At 39.6% G+C, this 18989-nt stretch overlaps 1 protein-coding gene across 1 annotated transcript in view; it reads left to right on the forward strand.

The window, feature by feature from the left end:
• Nucleotides 1-18989, forward strand: part of OFCC1 (orofacial cleft 1 candidate 1) — a 238717-nt gene that overhangs the window by 29940 nt on the left and 189788 nt on the right. Inside the window, exon 6 of the mRNA XM_027524513.1 lies at nucleotides 16181-16257. Coding sequence (XP_027380314.1) covers nucleotides 16181-16257 — 77 coding nt within the window. The remainder of the gene's footprint in view (nucleotides 1-16180; nucleotides 16258-18989) is intronic.

Genomic DNA, 18989 nt, shown 5'->3' on the forward strand with positions numbered 1-18989 from the left:
TTCATGAAAACTTTTCTACATAGATTGTAGCTCATGAAAAATTCATTTACCTTGAGTACTGAAGTATGTACTTGTTTCAGAAATGTTTCGGCTGAAGTGCCTCTAATGGCTGAGTGCTTCATTTCTTTTAGGATAGAGCTTTGGATGGGAAAGAAGCCTGGGGCTGAGAAAGAGCTCTGCTCAGAGACGGGTGGACTGCCAAGGCTCTGAGAAGGTGTATTCCTACTTGTCTATCGGAGACCTAAAGTGCTTTAAAATATATTCCTGGAAGAAGATTTTGACATGCACTTTTAGGAGGAACAAATTAAAATAAAACTGCTTATTTTATGGCTAATATTTAGAGATTTCCTTCACTCATTTGAACTCACTTCACTCATTTGCACCATAAAAATTCTGGGCCATTTGTCAATTTTGAAAGGATAAAATCTCTTGAAACATGTGCTGAATAGGTACCTTTTTTTTTTTTTTTTGCTGTTTAGATTGTTCATTTGAGGTGTTTAATCAATCTGTTAGGATATAAAGTGATACCAGGGAATACAGTTTGAAAAGGAACAGAAAATAAATTTATATTCATATAATTGAAAATTTCCAGCAAAAACAATGATTTGACTCCAGGTTTCTCTAAGTGGAAATTTAGATTACCTCATTTCCAAAGAATAGAAAGGTGAAATGTGTGTGTGTGTGTGTGTGTGTGTGTGAGAGAGAGAGAGAGAGAGACTGACATATCAGCGTCAATTTACGTATCAGTGAAACTGCTAAAGATTCATTAAAATGAAAGAAAAATAAAAGGTATATGAGAAAAAGATCTTAGTAGGAACGTTTTGATGCTGTGTCCATGTACCAAGTTCATAGAAATGTGAGTTCTAGGTAGAATTTGCAGAAATCCGAGGAAAATGCCAGGGTGCTCAAGCCTTTAGATCCAGTATGTTGGGTGTATTTACAAAAGCCTCTGAGATAGGAAGTTAGACTGCAGGAGGTCTCATTTTCAATCTGTCTGCACAACACCAATAAATAGTAACAAAAGTTATATCTCAATATGGCGAGAAATAGCCTTCTTTAACTTTCACCTCCCATATATTTTTCTTTCTCTATTACATTTTCTGACCACAGTGCTCATTAGTGGTAAATATAAAGGAGCAACAGTAAATAATAATTCTTTGTAGTTAAATGGTGCCTTTGATCAGAGCACCTCAAAGTTTTCATGACTCATTAATCTGTGAAATACATCAGTGAAGTATGAAGGTGTCAAGGATTACTACCCTCCTTTTGTAAGCAGAGAAACTGAGGCATTTGCAAGAAACTATCAAGGTCATTCAATGATTTGATGACAGACTCAGGGACATGATCTGTGAACCAGATCTAATTAGAGCAAAAAACAGGGCTCAGCGGAAGCCAGTTGCTTCTGTGAAATTGCTGAGAAGCTTTATGTATTGCCTGGAAACAACACTGCTTTAGAAGACATGCTTTTTATTTAGTTTTCATTTTGAGTGATTTCTTCCATTTAGTGATGAAGACCTCTCCACAGCTTCCTGTTTAGATCATTTAATAGTGAGCCATTTCCTTGAGATTTCTTTGGCTTGCATTTCTTCTACATGAAGAAAGAATATGGGGGCTTCCCTGGACCTCCAGTGGTTGGGACTTCACTTTCCAATGCAGAGGTTGCAGTTGGGGAGCTAGACTCCCACCTGCCTCGCGGCCAAGGTACAGAAGCGGTGTCGTAACAAATTCAAAAAGACTTAAAGAAACAATATATTTCTTATGAAACAGCTTAAGTTAATTACTAATACAAAAAATGAAAATAATTTTTACATATATCTATACAGAGTCAGACACGACTGAAGTGACTTAGCAGCAGCAGCATACATGTCCATACTGTTCCTGGGGTTCTCAAGGCAAGAATACTGAAGTGGTTTGCCATTCCCTTCTCCAGTGGACCACATTCTGTCAGACCTCTCCACCATGACCTGTCCGTCTTGGGTGGCCCCACATGGCATGGCTTAGTTTCATTGAGTTAGACAAGGCTGTTAGACAAGAATACTTTAGTATTCCTGCCTTGAGAACCCCATGAACAGTATGAAAAAGCAAAATGAAAGGATACTGAAAGAGGAACTCCCCAGGTCGGTAAGTGCCCAATATGCTACTGGAGATCAGTGGAGAAATAACTCCAGAAAGACTGAAGGGATGGAGCCAAAGCAAAAACAACACCCAGCTGTGGATGTAATTGGTGGTAGAAGCAAGGTCTGATGCTGTAAAGAGCAATATTGCATAGGAACCTGGAATGTTAGGTCCATGAATCAAGGCAGATTGGAAGTGGTCAAACAGGAGATGGCAAGAGTGAATGTTGACATTCTAGGAATCAGCGAACTCAAATGGACTGGAAGGGGTGAATTTAACTCAGATGACCATTATATCTACCACTGTGGGCAGGAATCCCTCAGAAGAAATGGAGTAGCCATCATGGTCACAAAAGAGTCTGAAATGCAGTACTTGGATGCAATCTCAAAAACGACAGAATGATCTCTGTTCGTTTCCAAGGCAAACCATTCAATATCACAGTAATACAAGCCTATGCCCCAACCAGTAACGCTGAAGAAGCTGAAGTTGAATGGTTCTATGAAGATATACAAGACCTTTTAGAACTAACACCCAAAAAAGATGTCCTTTTCATTATAGGGGACTGGAATGCAAAAGTAGGAAGTCAAGAAACACCTGGAGTACAGGCAAATTTGGCCTTGGAATATGGAATGAAGCAGGGCAAATGCTAATAGAGTTTGGCCAAGAGAACTCACTGGTCATAGCAAACACCCTCTTGCAACAACACAAGAGAAGACTCTACACATGGACATCACCAGATGGTCAACACCAAAATCAGATTGATTATATTCTTTGCAGCCAAAGATGGAGAAGCTCTATACAGTCAGCAAAAACAAGACCAGGAGCTGACTGTGGCTCAGATCGTGAACTCCTTATTACCAAATTCAGACTTAAATTGAAGAAAGTAGGGAAAATCACTAGAGCATTCAGGTATGACCTAAAGCAAATCCCTTATGATTATACAGTGGAAGTGAGAAATAGATTTAAGGGACTAGATCTGATAGACAGAGTGCCTGATGAACTATGGAAGGAGGTTCATGACATTGTACAGGAGACAGGGATCAAGACCATCCCCATGGAAAAGAAATGCAAAAAAGCAAAATGGCTGTCTGAGGAGGCCTTACAAATAGCTGTGAAAGGAAGAGAAGCGAAAAGCAAAGGAGAAAAGGAAAGATATAAACATCTGAATGCAGTGTTCCAAAGAATAGCAAGGAGAGATAAGAAAGCCTTCCTCAGCGATCAGTGCAAAGAAATAGAGGAAAACAACAGAATGGGAAAGACTAGAGATCTCTTCAAGAAAATTAGAGATACCAAGGGAACATTTCATGCGAAGATGGGCTCACTAAAGGACAGAAAATGTATGAACCTAACAACAGAAGGAGAAGATATTAAAAAGAGGTGGCAAGAATATACAGAAGAACTGTACAAAAAAGATCTTCAAGACCCAGATGATCACAATGGTGTGATCACTGACCTAGAGCCAGACGTCCTGGAATGTGAAGTCAAGTGGGCCTTAGAAAGCATCACTATGAGCAAAGCTAGTGGAGGTGATTGAATTCCAGTTGAGCTATTTCAAATCCCGAAAGATGATGCTGTGAAAGTGCTGCACTCAATATGCCAGCAAATTTGGAAAACTCAGCAGTGGACACAGGACTGGAAAATGTCAGTTTTCATTCCAATCCCAAAGAAAGGCAATGCCAAAGAATGCTCAAACTACTGCACAATTGCACTCATCTCACATGCTAGTAAAGTCATGCTCAAAATTCTCCAAGCCAGGCTTTAGCAATATGTGAACCGTGAACTTCCTGATGTTCAAGCTGGTTTTAGAAAAGGCAGAGGAACCAGAGACCAAATTGCCAACATCCGCTGGATCATCAAAAAAGCAAGAGAGTTCCAGAAAAGCATCTATTTCTGCTTTATTGACTATGCCAAAGCCTTTGATTGTGTGGATCACAATAAACTGTGGAAAATTCTGAAAGAGATGGGAATACCAGACCACCTGACCTGCCTCTTGAGAAACCTGTATGCAGGTCAGGAAGCAACAGTTAGAACTAGACATGGAACAACAGACTGGTTCCAAATAGGAAAAGGAGTACGTCAAGGCTGTATATAGTCACCCTGCTTATTTAACTTATATGCAGAGTACATCATGAGAAATGCTGGACTGGAAGAAACACAAGCTGGAATCAGGATTGCCGGGAGAAATATCAATAACCTCAGATATGCAGATGACACCACTCTTATGGCAGAAAGTGAAGAGGAACTAAAAAGCCTCTTGATGAAAGTGAAAGAGGAGAGTGAAAAAGTTGGCTTAAAGCTCAACATTCAGAAAATGAAGATCATGGCATCTAGTCCCATCACTTCATGGGAAATAGATGGGGAAACAGTGGAAACAGTGTCAGACTTTATTTTTTGGGGCTCCAAAATCACTGCAGATGGTGACTGCAGCCATGAAATTAAAAGACGCTTACTCCTTGAAAGGAAAGTTATGACCAACCTAGATAGCATATTGAAAAGCAGAGACATTACTTTGCCAACAAAGGTTCATCTAGTCAAGGCTATGGTTTTTCCTGTGGTCATGTATGGATGTGAGAGTTGGACTGTGAAGAAAGCCTAGTGCAGAAGAATTGATGCTTTTGAACTGTGGTGTTGGAGAAGGCTCTTGAGAGTCCCTTGGACTGCAAGGAGATCCAACCAGTCCATTCCAAAGGAGATCAGTCCTGGGTGTTCATTGGAAGGACTGATGCTAAAGCTGAAACTCCAGTACTTTGGCCACCCCCTGTGAAGAGTTGACTCATTGGAAAAGACCCTGATGCTGGGAGGGATTGGGGGCAGGAAGAGAAGGGGACGACAGAGGATGAGATGGCTGGATGGCATCACCAACTCAATGGACATGAGTTTGAGTGAACTCTGGGAGTTGGTGGTGGACAGGGAGGCCTGCGGTGGTGCGATTCATGGGCTGGCAGATTTGGACATGACTCAGTAACTGAACCGAACTGAACTGATACATGTCCATGGGCTTCCCTCGTAGTTCAGTTGGTAAATAATCCGCCTGCGATGCAGGAGACCCGGTTCGATTCCTGAGTCTGGAAGATCCACTGGAGAAGGGATAGGCTACCCCCTCCAGTATTCTTGGACTTCCGTTGTGACTCAGCTGGTAAAGAATCCATCTGCAATGTGGGAGACCTTGGTTGAATCCCTGGGTTGGAAAGATTCCCTGGAAAAAGGAAAGGCTACCCACTCCAGTATTCTGGCCTGGAGAATTCCATGGACTAAATCCATGGGGTCACAAAGAGTCAGACACGACTGAGCGACTTTCACTTTCGCTTTCTTTCATACCCGTCCATGGGCTTCCCGGGTAGTGCTCCTGGTAGAGAATCTTCCTGCCAATGCAGGAGACTAAGAGACATGGGTTCTGTCCCTGGGTTGGGCAGATCCCCTGGACAAGGAAGTGGCACACTGCCTCAGTATTCTTGTCTGGAAAATTCCATGGACAGAAGAGCCTAGAGAGATATGGTCCATGGGGCGGAAAAGAGTCAGAAACGACCAAGCACACATTGCTTGTTTATCCTTGTCCACATCTATAAATATTTAGTCAATTAAATATCATCTGTCATCAATAGATTTTCAAGCAATATTCTGCAGCAAGATATTGTACTCTACCTTGCAATTCCCATACAAATGAACATTAAAAGGATAAATCCTGCAATATTTTTTTTTCTGAAGCCAACTTCTCAGTTCCAAGATGACAAATCACATTTTCTTGAAAACTAGCCTTGCTCATAAAAGCAACTTATTTTATGGTTTCTTGAAATAAAAAATATTAATTTTTTACATGATTATTTTTTTATTGCCCTTTCACTCTATTAATTATTCAGTCACTAAATCATGTCTTACTTTTTGTGATCTCATGGACTACAGCATGCCAGGCTTCCCTGTCTTCCACTGTCTCCCAGAGTTTGCTCAAATTCATGTCCATTGGGTCAGTGATGACATCCAACCATCTTATCCTCTGTTGCCCGCTTCTCCTCCTGCCCTTAATCTTTCCGAGCATCAGGGTTTTTTCCAATGAGTCAGCTCTTCACATCATGTGGCCAAAGTATTGGAACTTCACCTTCAGCACCAGTCCTTCCAATGAATATTCAGGGCTGATTTCCTTTTACTCTATTATGGTTACTTAAATTTTCCAAGGTTTGTGCTGTGAGACTCCGTCTATAAGGGAATAGATTACCTCGTTTGCATACACAGAGAATTTTGTATTTTATATTTTTCTCTCTGTCCCTGTTTTCTAGTACAGTTGACCCTTGAATCATGTGAGGGTTAGGGGACCCCCAAGGAGTGGAAGATTCATGGATAAATTTATAGTTGGCCTTTTCATTGCTGATTTCATAGCCTAGGATTCAAGCAAACTTTGATGGTGTAGGATGTATTTATTGAAAAAAGAATCTGCATATAAGTGAACCTGAGCAGTTCAAACTCATGTGGTTCAAGGGTCACTATATACATAGACCTTCAAGACTGTCCCTTTGAAACATTTTTATTGGATTATAGTTGCTAAGACTGCCCACTGACTTCCTCGTTATTTGAGTATTTACTTTCCTCATATTATTAACATCTGTTTTATTTTTATGACACACCAAGAGTCTCTTATTGTTATCTCCAGTGCTTTCAGATAAAACCCAACGTCGCTGGTTGTTTAAATGTGGTCCATCAACCTCTCTTAGGATACTCGAGGTGCTAATTAGAATGTGCATTCCTGGGTACCCACACAGACCTACTAACTCATAATCTCTGGAGAAGGAGTCAGAATGGATAAATGTAGCACAAACATGCTAGGAGATTTTATTCACATTAAACTTAAGACCTTTCTTCATCTTCTAATTTTAGATAATACTTCGATAGCACTCGCCATGTGCCAAGCATTGTTCTAAGCACTTTATATATAATAACATTTAATTCTCATGGACGATTTTGAGAGGTTATGACTTTCAAAACAGTATCTTGCTAAGACCATGAATTCCTATTCTCCACCTACATTTGTAATACACTAATTGTAAATGAGGGAAGACAACACCTATAAAATACCAGCCAGCATTTCCTATTTAATTTATAGGAAGTTATAAAAGTAGTATAAGAGTTCCTGATTACCTTTCACTCAGACTGAATTGCTTTTTAAAAATTTTCACTGGAGTGGTAAAATTATGACATCTTTTTTTTTCCCCCATGGTAGAGTTAATTCATTCAATCTATCTTTGAATCCTGGCCATGGTTGATGGGATATTTTCAGAAAAAATTTTTGAATTTATTTTCATTTTTCATTGTTAGTTTTCATTTTTAGGGTCTTAAAATTTGCTCGCTAATAAGTTCTCTCAAGAAACACCAACACAAAATTTCCCCCAAGGATGTTTTGGGGTGTGCTCGCGCTCAGTCGCTCAATAGTATCTGACTGTCTGGGACCGTATATAGCCCACCAGGCTCCTCTGTCTATGGTTTTGGGATAAGCAAGGAAATATGAACATGGACATGATAGTAGTTTTTTAAATATATTGAAATTAACTGTATTGAGTACCAGGCATTGGGTCAGGAATTTTTGATACTTTTTTTTTGTACATAACCATGGGAGATAGGTGTGGTGAGTCTCATGTTTTAGGTGAGGAAACTGAAGCAAGCCTGTTATTCTTTTCTCATTTTTCTCCCAGAATTCTCAGACGCCCCTACACCCTTTCCTTGACTCCTCAAATTTTCTTTCCTTCCATTCTTTGAGGTAGATACCGTAGCATTTTGCTGGAGGAGGTCACACAGGTGCATACTTTTTCCAAACCTTGTATTCGTGGATTCTTACACTCCTCCGTGACTTTCCTTTAGGGTCGTTACAACTCCAGTCTCACATTTGAGAGTACTGATGGAAATACATTTAAATAGCATGCCATTTAAATTATTTTTTAAAAAGCAATTTTCCACTGTAGATTTAGAAACCAACAGATCTATTTTAGCCAGCATAATTTCTTATTAACTAATTTAATCTGTGCAAAATTATATAAGAAAGCAAACAAGCCTCCATCAATTTTCTTGCCTTTGGATGTAACATAATATTTTCAAAAATGAACCAAATAGAGTAATTAGCCCCCAGGCAGAGCAAATGGCTCTAATAGCCATCTCCCACATATTTCTATGGTGGAAAGACTGAAAATGAATACAGAAATGTGGCAGCCCATGGGTTAAAGCCCTGCATGTACCCTCTTAAGTAACAGTTTGGAATATTAATACCTAGGGTTACCTTTTCAGAAGTTCAAGATAAGAGAAGAGAATTATATTTTCCCCTTAGGCTGCCAAAATCTCTCTTCTGATGGGCTGCCTGATTTCAACCTTCCAGGGGTGCTTCCCTGGTGGCTCAGTGATAAATAATCTGCCTGCAATGCAGGAGATCTGAGTTTGATCCCTGGGTGGGGAAGATCCCCTGGAGAAGAGAATGGCAACCCACTCCAGTATTTTTGCTTGGAGAATCCCATAGATAGAGGAGCCTGGTGGGCTATAGTCCATGGGGTTGCAAAGAGTTGGGCATGACTTACTGACTAACCAACAATAACAGTATGATTTCTACAGTGCTTGAAAGTGAACAGACTTTCTTGCATTGTTAACAGAGGGTCACTTTCCGCACTAATTGTCCCCCAGGGAGAGAACCTTGCCCGTGTAAGAGATGACAGAGTGATCGATATGAAAATACCAGGGGAGTATTGTTTGAATAGCATTATAGGTGATTCTGAAATGCTGCTTTGATGGTGGTGATGTGATGGTGTCAGGGGATGTCACTCCCTCCACAATTAAGAAACACTGAATTAAATAATATGACTCCCTATAAGAAGCATTGACTAATTTGATGAAAGTGATTTTGATTCAATGTGTATATTATATTGTAAAATATAGAGAAAAAGGCAAAGCAATTTTCCAGGCGAAGAGGTGTCCCTGATGGTAAAACTAACTCATCCTTCCTTATTGCGGGTTATCACTCTCTCCTCTTTTTTAAATTCCCTATTTTCTTTATGCAAGGCTTCCCTGGTAGCTCAGATGGTAAAGAATCTGCCTGCAATGCAGGAGACCCGGGTTTAATCCCTGGGTCAGGAAGATCCCCTGGAGAAGGAAATGGCTACCCACTTCAGTATTCTTGCCTGGAATATTCCATGGACAGAGGAGCCTGGCCAGCTACAGTCCATGGGGTCACAAGAGTCAGACACGACTGAGCGACTAACACTTTTCTTCATCGCCGTCGTGTTGTGCTTAGTTGCTCAGTGATGTCCAGCTTTTCTTCATACACCATTCTGGACCAATTGTTTGCTCCTTTTCCTTATTTTCATAATCTTTTCAAGAACTAATTTTTTATTTTTCTTGGTTTTGTCTATTACCCATTCAATTTCTCTTTAATTGATTCCTTTCTTTGTCTTTGTTATTTCCTGTTATTGGATCACCCCATGATGTGCAAAGTATCCCAACTCCCATCCCAAATTTACTACATCTACAAAGGCTGATGATGCCATACACCAAGAGGATGGAGGTTCCTTAGAAAGCGAAAAGTGAAGCTGCCATATGATCCAGGAATCCCACTCCTGGGCATATATCCATAGAAAACCATAATTTTAAAAGATATATGTACCCTAATACTTATTGCATCAATATTTACAATAGTCAAGACATGGAAGCAACTTAAATGCCCATCAACAGAGGAATAGATAAAAAAGATGTATTGCATATGCACCATGGAATATTACTCAGCCATAGAAAAGAATGAAATAATGGCAACTGCAGCAACCTGGATGAATTTCAAGATTTTTACCCTAAATAAGCCAGCCAAAGAAAGACAAATATTATATGATATTGCTTATATGTGGACTCTTGAAAACTGAACTTATATACAAAAGAGAAATAAACCCACAGAAAATAGAAAAACAAACAAACAGACAACTTATGGTTACCAAGGGGAAAGGCAGGAGAAGGATAAATTAGGAGTCTGTGATTAAGACAGGCACACTACTATGTATATAAAACAGATAACCAACAAAGATTTACTATATTGCAGAGAGAACTCTAGGTAATATTTTGTAATAACCTATGGATGTGAGTCTGAGTGAACTCCGGGAGTTGGTGATGGACAGGGAGGCCTGGCGTGCTGGGATTCATGGGGTCGCAAAGAGTCGGACACGACTGAGCGACTGAACTGAACTGAACTGAACTGAATAACCTGTAAGGGAAAAGAATCTGAAAAAAGTGGATGTATATTGTATGTATAGCTGTATATTGCTGTACACTTGAAATTAACACACCATTGTAAGTTAGCTACACTTCAATTAAAAGATATTTAAAATTAAAGAAATTTGGAAAAAAAGAGGATATGACAAGGCTTTTTACTCATGTAATGATGCTTTTTGGGAAGAGCAGCTTGGGCTTACAAGTGGCTTGAGAAAGCAGTGGTTGGAGATGGTTTGGCTTTTACTGTGGTTAGGTGGCGGGCTCAAGGTGAAGTTTCCAGGACAGCAGGTGCTTGTATGATTTGAACTTCCTATTGACACCAAGGTGGGAAGTGTCTGGAGTAGAAGAGGAGCTTGGGGTGGGGGCTGGGTCTTATTAATAGTCAAGCATCAAAAAAGGAGTCAGACTCTTGAGTACACCTGCATTTGCTTACTTTGGGGTTAATTTGCTTTTTTTCTTAATTGTCTTAAGATAAAAGCATACATCATTGATTTTATATATCTTCACTACAATGTAGACTTTGAAGGCTGTAAATGTTCTTCTCTGTGTTTCTTGGCTGTATTCCACTAATTTAGAGATGTTATGTTTTATCATTTAGTTCAACATATTTTTCAATTTCTCCTTTGACCTCTTATTTACTTTTTCGTGATTGAGAGGAAATCATTTAAGAGTGGGAACACATTTAGGGAAGCAGTGATGGGGGATGGATGAAGTTTGGAACACAATTTTTCTGTTTGCATTTCCCATTTCCAGTGTCAAAGAGGTAATGAATAAAGGAAGTATTGGAGAAAAATAGCTGGAGACTTGTTGTTGACTAGCTATACACTAAAGGTTGAATATAAATAGGAGGAAATCTCGTAGTATAACACTAATGTTGTTCAAGCAGGAGGAGAAAGTTTTGTTGGTTTTTGAGCTTGCCAAAGGGTTTGGGCAGTCTAGGTCAGACCAACATCTGGAGGCAGCATAGGTAAAAGAAAGTTCAGGAAATTACAGAGCAGAGAGAAAAGTCCAGGATATGTCAGCAATAACACAGTAGCAGCTGCCTCCAAGAGATAAGGTACTTTGCTCTTTAAATTTTGCTTTATTTTATGAAGTGAAGTGAAGTGAAAGTCGCTCAGTCGTGTCCGACTCTTTGCAACCCCATGGACTGTGTCTTTGGAATTCTCCAGGCCAGAATACTAGAGTGGGTAGCCATGCCCTGCTCCAGGGGATCTTCCTAACCTAAGGATCAAACCCATGTCTCCCACACTGCAAACAGATTCTTTACCAGATGCATTTATGAATCCAATAGTCAACAGACACATGAATTACTGGCCTTGTGATTTTAGCAATGAGTTAATTTTTTTTAAAACAGACTTATACAGATGAATTGTGAATGTCAGTTCTTGGGTGGTCTGTTTCCTTGGATGATAGTGCTGTTCTGTTTTCATCCATCTTTAGCGTACCACCCGAGGCAGTGATAATTGAGCCATCCCGGGCTTGATTCCTGGAAGGGAATGGCTGGTCTCTGTGAGGCTGTCCCAGTATCTCTAGATTGAAGAAAGATGTGGATTAACCAGAAAAATAGGAACGCATGTAGGAATCAGTCAAAATATCTTTAGGTAAAACAGTTGAAGACATTTAGTCTATTGTTTTCAAAACTATAAGCCAGACAAGTGGGCTCTCTGCCGTGTGATAAAAACAGAAGAAAGAAATTCACCAAGTTACAAAAGAATGTGCTTGACTGGGAATTCTGCTACATCACGTTCCACTTGTGTGATCTTAAGCACAGCCTGTTTGAAGATGTTCTGAAGCTCAGTGTTCTTATCTGGAAAACAATGGGGACGATCCTCGCTGTCTTCCTTCATAATGTTGTGAAAGAGAAAGGAGAAAAAATTTCTGTGTTTTTTTGAATAAAGTGCCATATAAAAGTCAGTTATTATTAGTGTGCTGTTTTCATTTTTATAGCTTAGCTTCTGGATTAACTTTTCTGTTAGGAGAGGTTCTTAGAAATGATATTTGGTGATATGACATAGAAGTGGGAGGTGTGACATGCAGGTGAGAGCACAGCTCTGGGGGTGGACAGCCTTCCACGTCCTACTAAGTCATCTTGAGCAAGTTAACAACTCTATGACGTAGCTTTTTGTTTTCAGTCTGTAAAACAGGGATTAATAATAGTTCTCACAACTTCTGACAGTTCAGCTAACAAAGATGAATGAGCTGGGAGCATTTGAATTATTGCCTAAAATTTTAATGCACTCAGGGTCCCAAGAGGATGATCAATAAAGTTGAATTAATTAATAAATTATTTTTGGAGAAATGCAACTGCGGACATTCCTTTTTCTGTGATTCTGCCGTCCTAGATCCGATGAGATTATTACGTAATGAATTGGAAGCCAAGGAGCTTATTGAGTGCATTTTGCATGTTAATTTTGCTTTAATGCCTTTAGTTTAGATTTTCAAATACATACACATGCATGTGTGAGCTCAGTCATGTCTGACTCTGCAACCCCATGGACTAACCCTCTAGGCTCCTCTGTCCATGGTTGGGGGACTGTAACCCACCAACCTCCTTCCTGAAAGAATTGTTAATGAAATTATTAATGAAGGCAATACACAATGATCATGAAACCTTAAGATGAATGACCTCCATTCAAAGGGAGAGACACTTATAGAGTCAAAAAAGGAACAAGCATGCTTCAAAATCCCCATAAATATATTGCTAATAGAAAAAAAATCTATAAATTTATAAATGTTAAAACAAGCTTCTCCAACACTTGTTTTTCCTTTATATTAAGTACCTTCATTTCAGGAAATGAAGTAAAAAAGATATTTAAAGTCCTTTCCAACTTTAAAATATATAGGTGTATATATATATTTCATGTAAAAATATATCACAGGTTGATCAAGGTTTTCTGAAAAGAACCTGAAGCGTTGAATCTAATATATATATATATATATATATATATATATATATATATATATATCAGAATATTATATATTAAACCTAATACATATATTAGATTAAATGCTTCAGGTTCTTTTCAGAAAAAAATTTGTATTAGTTTAGGTTAAAAAAATTATTAGCTATGACTCCATCCCATTTTATTGTTCAATAAGACTTCACAGATATAACAAATTTGCTAAGATGATGAAGAGCCTTTAAAGTATTACTATGACCACATGACAATTATTTTATATCTGTTTAGTTTTTTCTTTCACAAGTAGGAAATATCCATGAAGAAGGTTCAAACAGAGAGTATGCATAAGAGACTCTGGTGTCTAATCCTTCCCTCTTGAAATGTATGTTTTAAAAACATGTTCTTAAGTGGACTAACAGGTTTTCCAACTATATTTTCCTCTCTGGGATCAGTTCAATAGAGAGAACTAATGAAGCAGGACTATTTTAGAGAAATAAAAAACAAAACCTCAAAAATTATGTCTTTAAGGCAGTATACTTAAATTATGCTGAATTTAGGGTAATAATCATGAAGTCATGTTGTTTGGGACTCCTTGACCAAACATTCCACACTGACAACCTAACCTCAATTTTCAATATTTTAAAACATCAAGTCAGAAATAAAATACATAAACTTCTTCTCATGATTCCAATTGCCCTGACTAGTTCTAGCAGCGCTTGGTGAAGCAGAGCATTATGGGTGCCAGTCTTTTACTAAAGGCCATTTTCTGCTGGCAGCTTCATTATAAGAAATGACTGGACACCTTAGTGGACACACCTTAGAAGAGGGGAATTCACAAATGACTATGTTAGTTTTGTAAGGGGCATGCAGAGTCAGAAAAATTTAACCTTCATTATGTATGGATGTGAGAGTTGGACTGTGAAGAAGGCTGAGCGCCGAAGAACTGATGCTTTTGAACTGTGGTGTTGGAGAAGACTCTTGAGAGTCCCTTGGACTGTAAGGAGATCCAACCAGTCCATTCTAAAGGAGATCAGTCTTGGGTGTTCTTTGGAAGGAATGATGCTAAAGCTGAAACTCCAGTACTTTGGCCACCTCATGCGAAGAGTTGACTCGTTGGAAAAGACTCTGATGCTGGGAGGGATTGGGGGCAGGAGGAGAAGGGGACAACAGAGGAGGAGATGGCTGGATGGCATCACTGACTCGATGGACGTGAGTCTGAGTGAACTCTGGGGGTTGGTGATGGACAGGGAGGCCTGGCGTGCTGTGATTCATGGGTTTGCAAAGAGTCGGACACGACTGAGCAACTGATCTGATCTGATCTGATGCCATTAAAAAATAAGAACATAGCGAAAATCATCAATGTCTAATAAGGTGTAATCCACTAAGATTAATGGAAGACCAACAAAGCCTTAGGTGGAATTACATGAGCAGAGAAATCACCTGCTTTGATTGAAAAGAACAAAGAGAGGACAAAATAAAAAGAGGTCTTTGAATTCCAAAATTCTACTGGCAGGAAACAAGGTTAGAAAATCACTGAGAAGTAAGCACGTGCTACCTTTCATGAAAAAAGGAAGGACGATCCAGAAGATGACTCCAAGAGTCCAGAGAACAGAGCTGAGAGCCACAGAGTTATTCTCAGATCTCGAAGCTTAATCAAGGACTTTCCAACACTTGTCTGGACTTCATAATCACTGTAGAAGCATGCTTCTAGCCTTCTGTTATTCAAGCGTGCGTGCTAAGTTGCTTCAGTTGGTCTGCCTCTTTGCAAACCTATGGATTGTAGCCCACTTGGCTCCTCTGTCCATGGGATTCTCCAGGGAAAAATACTGGAGTGGGTTGCTATGCCCTCCTCCAGGGGATCTTTCCTACCCAGGGATAGAAACTGTATCTCTTTTGTCTCCTGCAATAGCAGACATTTTTTTTTTTAACCACCACCGCCTGTTCTTCATACCTTTGTGTAATTCCCTCTGACACTGTACAAGGATAATTGATCTGTATGACCAATAGCATACAGTAGAAGTGATGGAATGTCATTTCCAGGATTAGGTTATAAAAGGGCTGTGGCTTCCATCCTGAGTTCCCTCCCTCTCTCATTCATTTTCAGTCAATACGTTGATATTTGCCTGTATGGCACCTTCTCAGAACATCTGGAGGAATGTTTTCATAGGATTACTATATATTCCAGTTTTCAAGGGAGAGTTCTGGGTTATGCCTGTTGTCCTAGAATAATTAAAATCTCCCCTTGACTTCAGAATGTCCCAGATTGAATCATAAATTATATGATCACAATTATTATTAACATCACTAGCATCCTAAATATCTAGCCACATATCCATTTCTGTCGTATTAAATTGTACTATTAAAGGGTGTGTGTATGAGACAGAGAGAGAGGCAGAGACAGGGAGACAGAGAGAGAGAACAGAGAAATAGAAAGAGACAAAGAAAGCTGTGAAAGTATCCCCAAGGCATTTCTCCTTCTTCTTGTTATATCATTCACTATTCTCTATACCTTTTTGGCCAAAAGTAACTAAGCAGACTGAGGAAATTCAGATTCCATAATAAGGTGGCTTATTGTTTGTCGTTTATCATTAAGTCTTGTCTGACTGTTTTGTAACCCCATAGACTGTAGCCTGCCAGGCTCCTCTGTCCATGGGATTTCCCAGGCAAGAGTACTGGAGTGGGTTTCCATTTTTTCCCTCCAGGAGATCTTCCCAACCCAGTGATCAAACCCACATCTCCTGCCTTGACGAGTGGCTTCTTTACCACTGAGCCACCTGAGAAGTCTGTAAGGTGGCTACTATTGGTATAATCCCCATGTTTATATTTGGAACCTAAACTTTTAAGAGTCAGCATACCCTGGTCTTGGAAAAGTCAGCTTTTACATAGATGTTCAAGTACATTTTGAATATCTTTTTTTTTTTTCATTTCTGTTTTCTTTCATGCAGGATTTGACATTTGACGGGGAGGGACTCGGCGAATACATACCTATGTCATGTTTAAAGAGCGACAGAACATTTGAGAAGTACGTTCCCTTAGTGGTACATTTAATGTGTTTTATTTTCTTGTTTGTTCCTTTTGGTGTGGACTAATTATGGGCTACCCCCTAGCTTGATTCACTCTAAGGTTCTGGTTTGGGAGACCCATGACCCCATTTCCTCCTGGGATGTATCTGTACCTTTTCGTTCATATAGGACAGTTTAGGGAGGGGATTTCAGCCTTTTAGAGACTATCCAAATCCCTGATCCAGGGTGGGAGCTTCTAAGGTTGGGACATGGCAGTTTCTGCCCCTGCATCTCAGATCAGGAAGTACAGGTGCAGCAGGTACAGGTTCAGAGGTTCTCAGGGGGGATGGTCTCCCGTGGAAGCTTGGGCCTCCCCCTCTTTGACTATGTGACCACCAGCGGGATGTTGAGGGATAGAACTTTACTCAGCATCAGCTTTTCATCAGTGAAGCAAGAATAATAATACCTTGGTGGATTATTTTAAGGGTTAAATGAGATAATAAATATGATGCATTTCAAAGAGTGCTCTGAACATGAGAAGCACTAAATAAACACTAGTTAATACTGTGGTTCACAGCAGGGATCAATTTTGCCCCTAGGGGACATTTAGCAATAACTGGAGATATTTTTGATTGTCATGACTGGACCTAGGGGGAAGCTGTTAACAGCATCTAGCGGGCAGAGGACAAGCATCTTGCTAAACATTCCATAATGCACAGGGTAACAAAGAATTATGTGGTTCAAAATGTCAACAGCACGGAGGCTGGAAACCTTGTTATACCCCAGTGCTGTTTATTCATTGCCATTTTACTTAACTCTTAGTCCTACTAGCAGTGAAAATAAAGTATCATCTGACACCTGTCTGTGAATATTATTCAGTACTTGAAAAAATAGGCCATATGGGCAGGATTACATATTGCTGAGGTTTCCTTCCAACACTCAAGAAGGTATAGACAAGCATACCTACTACATGCTACATTTCTAGTGATTGGACTTTGTCCCCAAATAGCCAGGGACGTTGGCGCCACATCATATTCGAGAGAAAATTAATTATAGGCTAACTTAAGGTCATGAAAATTTGAACTAACCTAAATATCCAACAACAAGGGATTATTTAAATAAATTATGGTAGACACTTAAAATTAAATAGTAAGTCACTGCTAAAAAGTTGTACTTAAAGAAAATTGATCTCCTGGAAATCTGTATAATGCACAAAGGGAGAAACACAAGTTACAAAGTGTTTACAGCATCAGCCTCATTTTGTAAAAGAAGAAACAGTGAGTCTTGCTACCTAGCTGTGAAGAATTCTCACGCTCAGTTGCGCAGTCGTGTCTGACTCTTTGCAACCCTATGGACTGTAGCCCACCAAGCTCCTCTGTCCATGGGATTTCCCAGTCTAGAATACTGGAGTGGGTTACCATTCCCTTCTCCAGGGGATCTTCCCAATCCAGGGATTGAACCCACTTCTCCTGCATTGGCAGGCAGGTTCTTTCCCACTGAGCCACCAGGGAAGCCCTAGCTGTGAAGAATAGACCTCAGTATTTTACCAGTGTTTATCTCTGGGCTGAGGACTAATGAGTGACTTTGATGGGGGTATTTTTATAAAATTAGATTTTATATAGTGCACAAACATGCATGTATATTTATATAATTACAAAATTGGGAATAAGAGCTGTATACAGGAGAAAAAGGAACACTGTACTACAAGTCCTGACTCAAAAGTAAGGTGATGTCTGGCTCCTGGTCTAGAGTATGATGACTTCAAGGGGCCACAAACCCCTAGACTTATCTCTAGGTAGCTGGCATCCTCTTGAAGCTGTTTATTAACCTTTTGATGTGCGTCGCATTCTTTTTTTAACTAAGGAAGGTATTTTTAGAAACCCTTTAATTACAAAGAACGCAAATTACAACTGAGAACCCTGCTTTCTTACCCCCCCTTAGGATGATTATCATGAATTCAGTATATAATTATTTAGATTAAGTTTTTAGGATATTTCACGAGGGCTTTACATTTTTTTGCCACCGGAACAAAGAAAGAAACTGAGGAAAACATCTCACCGTGGTTTATATAACACGTCTGATGTTTACTCATGAAATCGGTTTACCTTCATAACTGTATAATAGGGCCATTACAGACAACAGATACAGTAGTTTAAAAGTAATAAAATTTACAACAAAGTGTATTTAATTTGAAATTGAATTGCCAGCGAATGGGGGTCCTAATGAACTCTCGTGTCAATCTAGTTCTAACTAAATTAAGGGGAATCATCTCTATCCCAGGAAACCAAATCAGCTGTGAGACCTAAAATGGCCATTCCTTGGTGGAGGGGCTGTCATTGTCACAGATGGCCCTGCTGATGGAATTAAGCTGAAGTCAGGAGAAGTGAAATGCAAGATCCTTCTTAATTCAAATGAATTTGGAAATGCTGGCTGTTAGGAATCGTGAAGATTGAAAAAAAAAAAAGAAAGAAGGAAAAGAAAGAGGTGACAAAGAAGAACCTCAGTTCAAGCCAGTAAATGCTAATTGGAGGAAACCCTTGGGGAACATTTTGAAGCTAGACATAGATCTTCAAGGCCTCCCAGGTGGCCCAGTGGTAAAGATGCCATCTGCCAATGCAGGAGACGTAGGAGAAGTAGATTCAACACAGACGCCAGTATTCTTGCCTGGAGAATCCCGTGGACAGAGGAGCCGGGCAGACTCCACGTGTCCATGGGGTCACAAAGAGTGGGACATGACTGAAGTGACTTAGCA

The sequence above is a fragment of the Bos indicus x Bos taurus genome, chromosome 23 (genome assembly GCF_003369695.1).
Source record: "Bos indicus x Bos taurus breed Angus x Brahman F1 hybrid chromosome 23, Bos_hybrid_MaternalHap_v2.0, whole genome shotgun sequence".
Classification (NCBI taxonomy): Eukaryota; Metazoa; Chordata; class Mammalia; order Artiodactyla; family Bovidae; genus Bos; species Bos indicus x Bos taurus.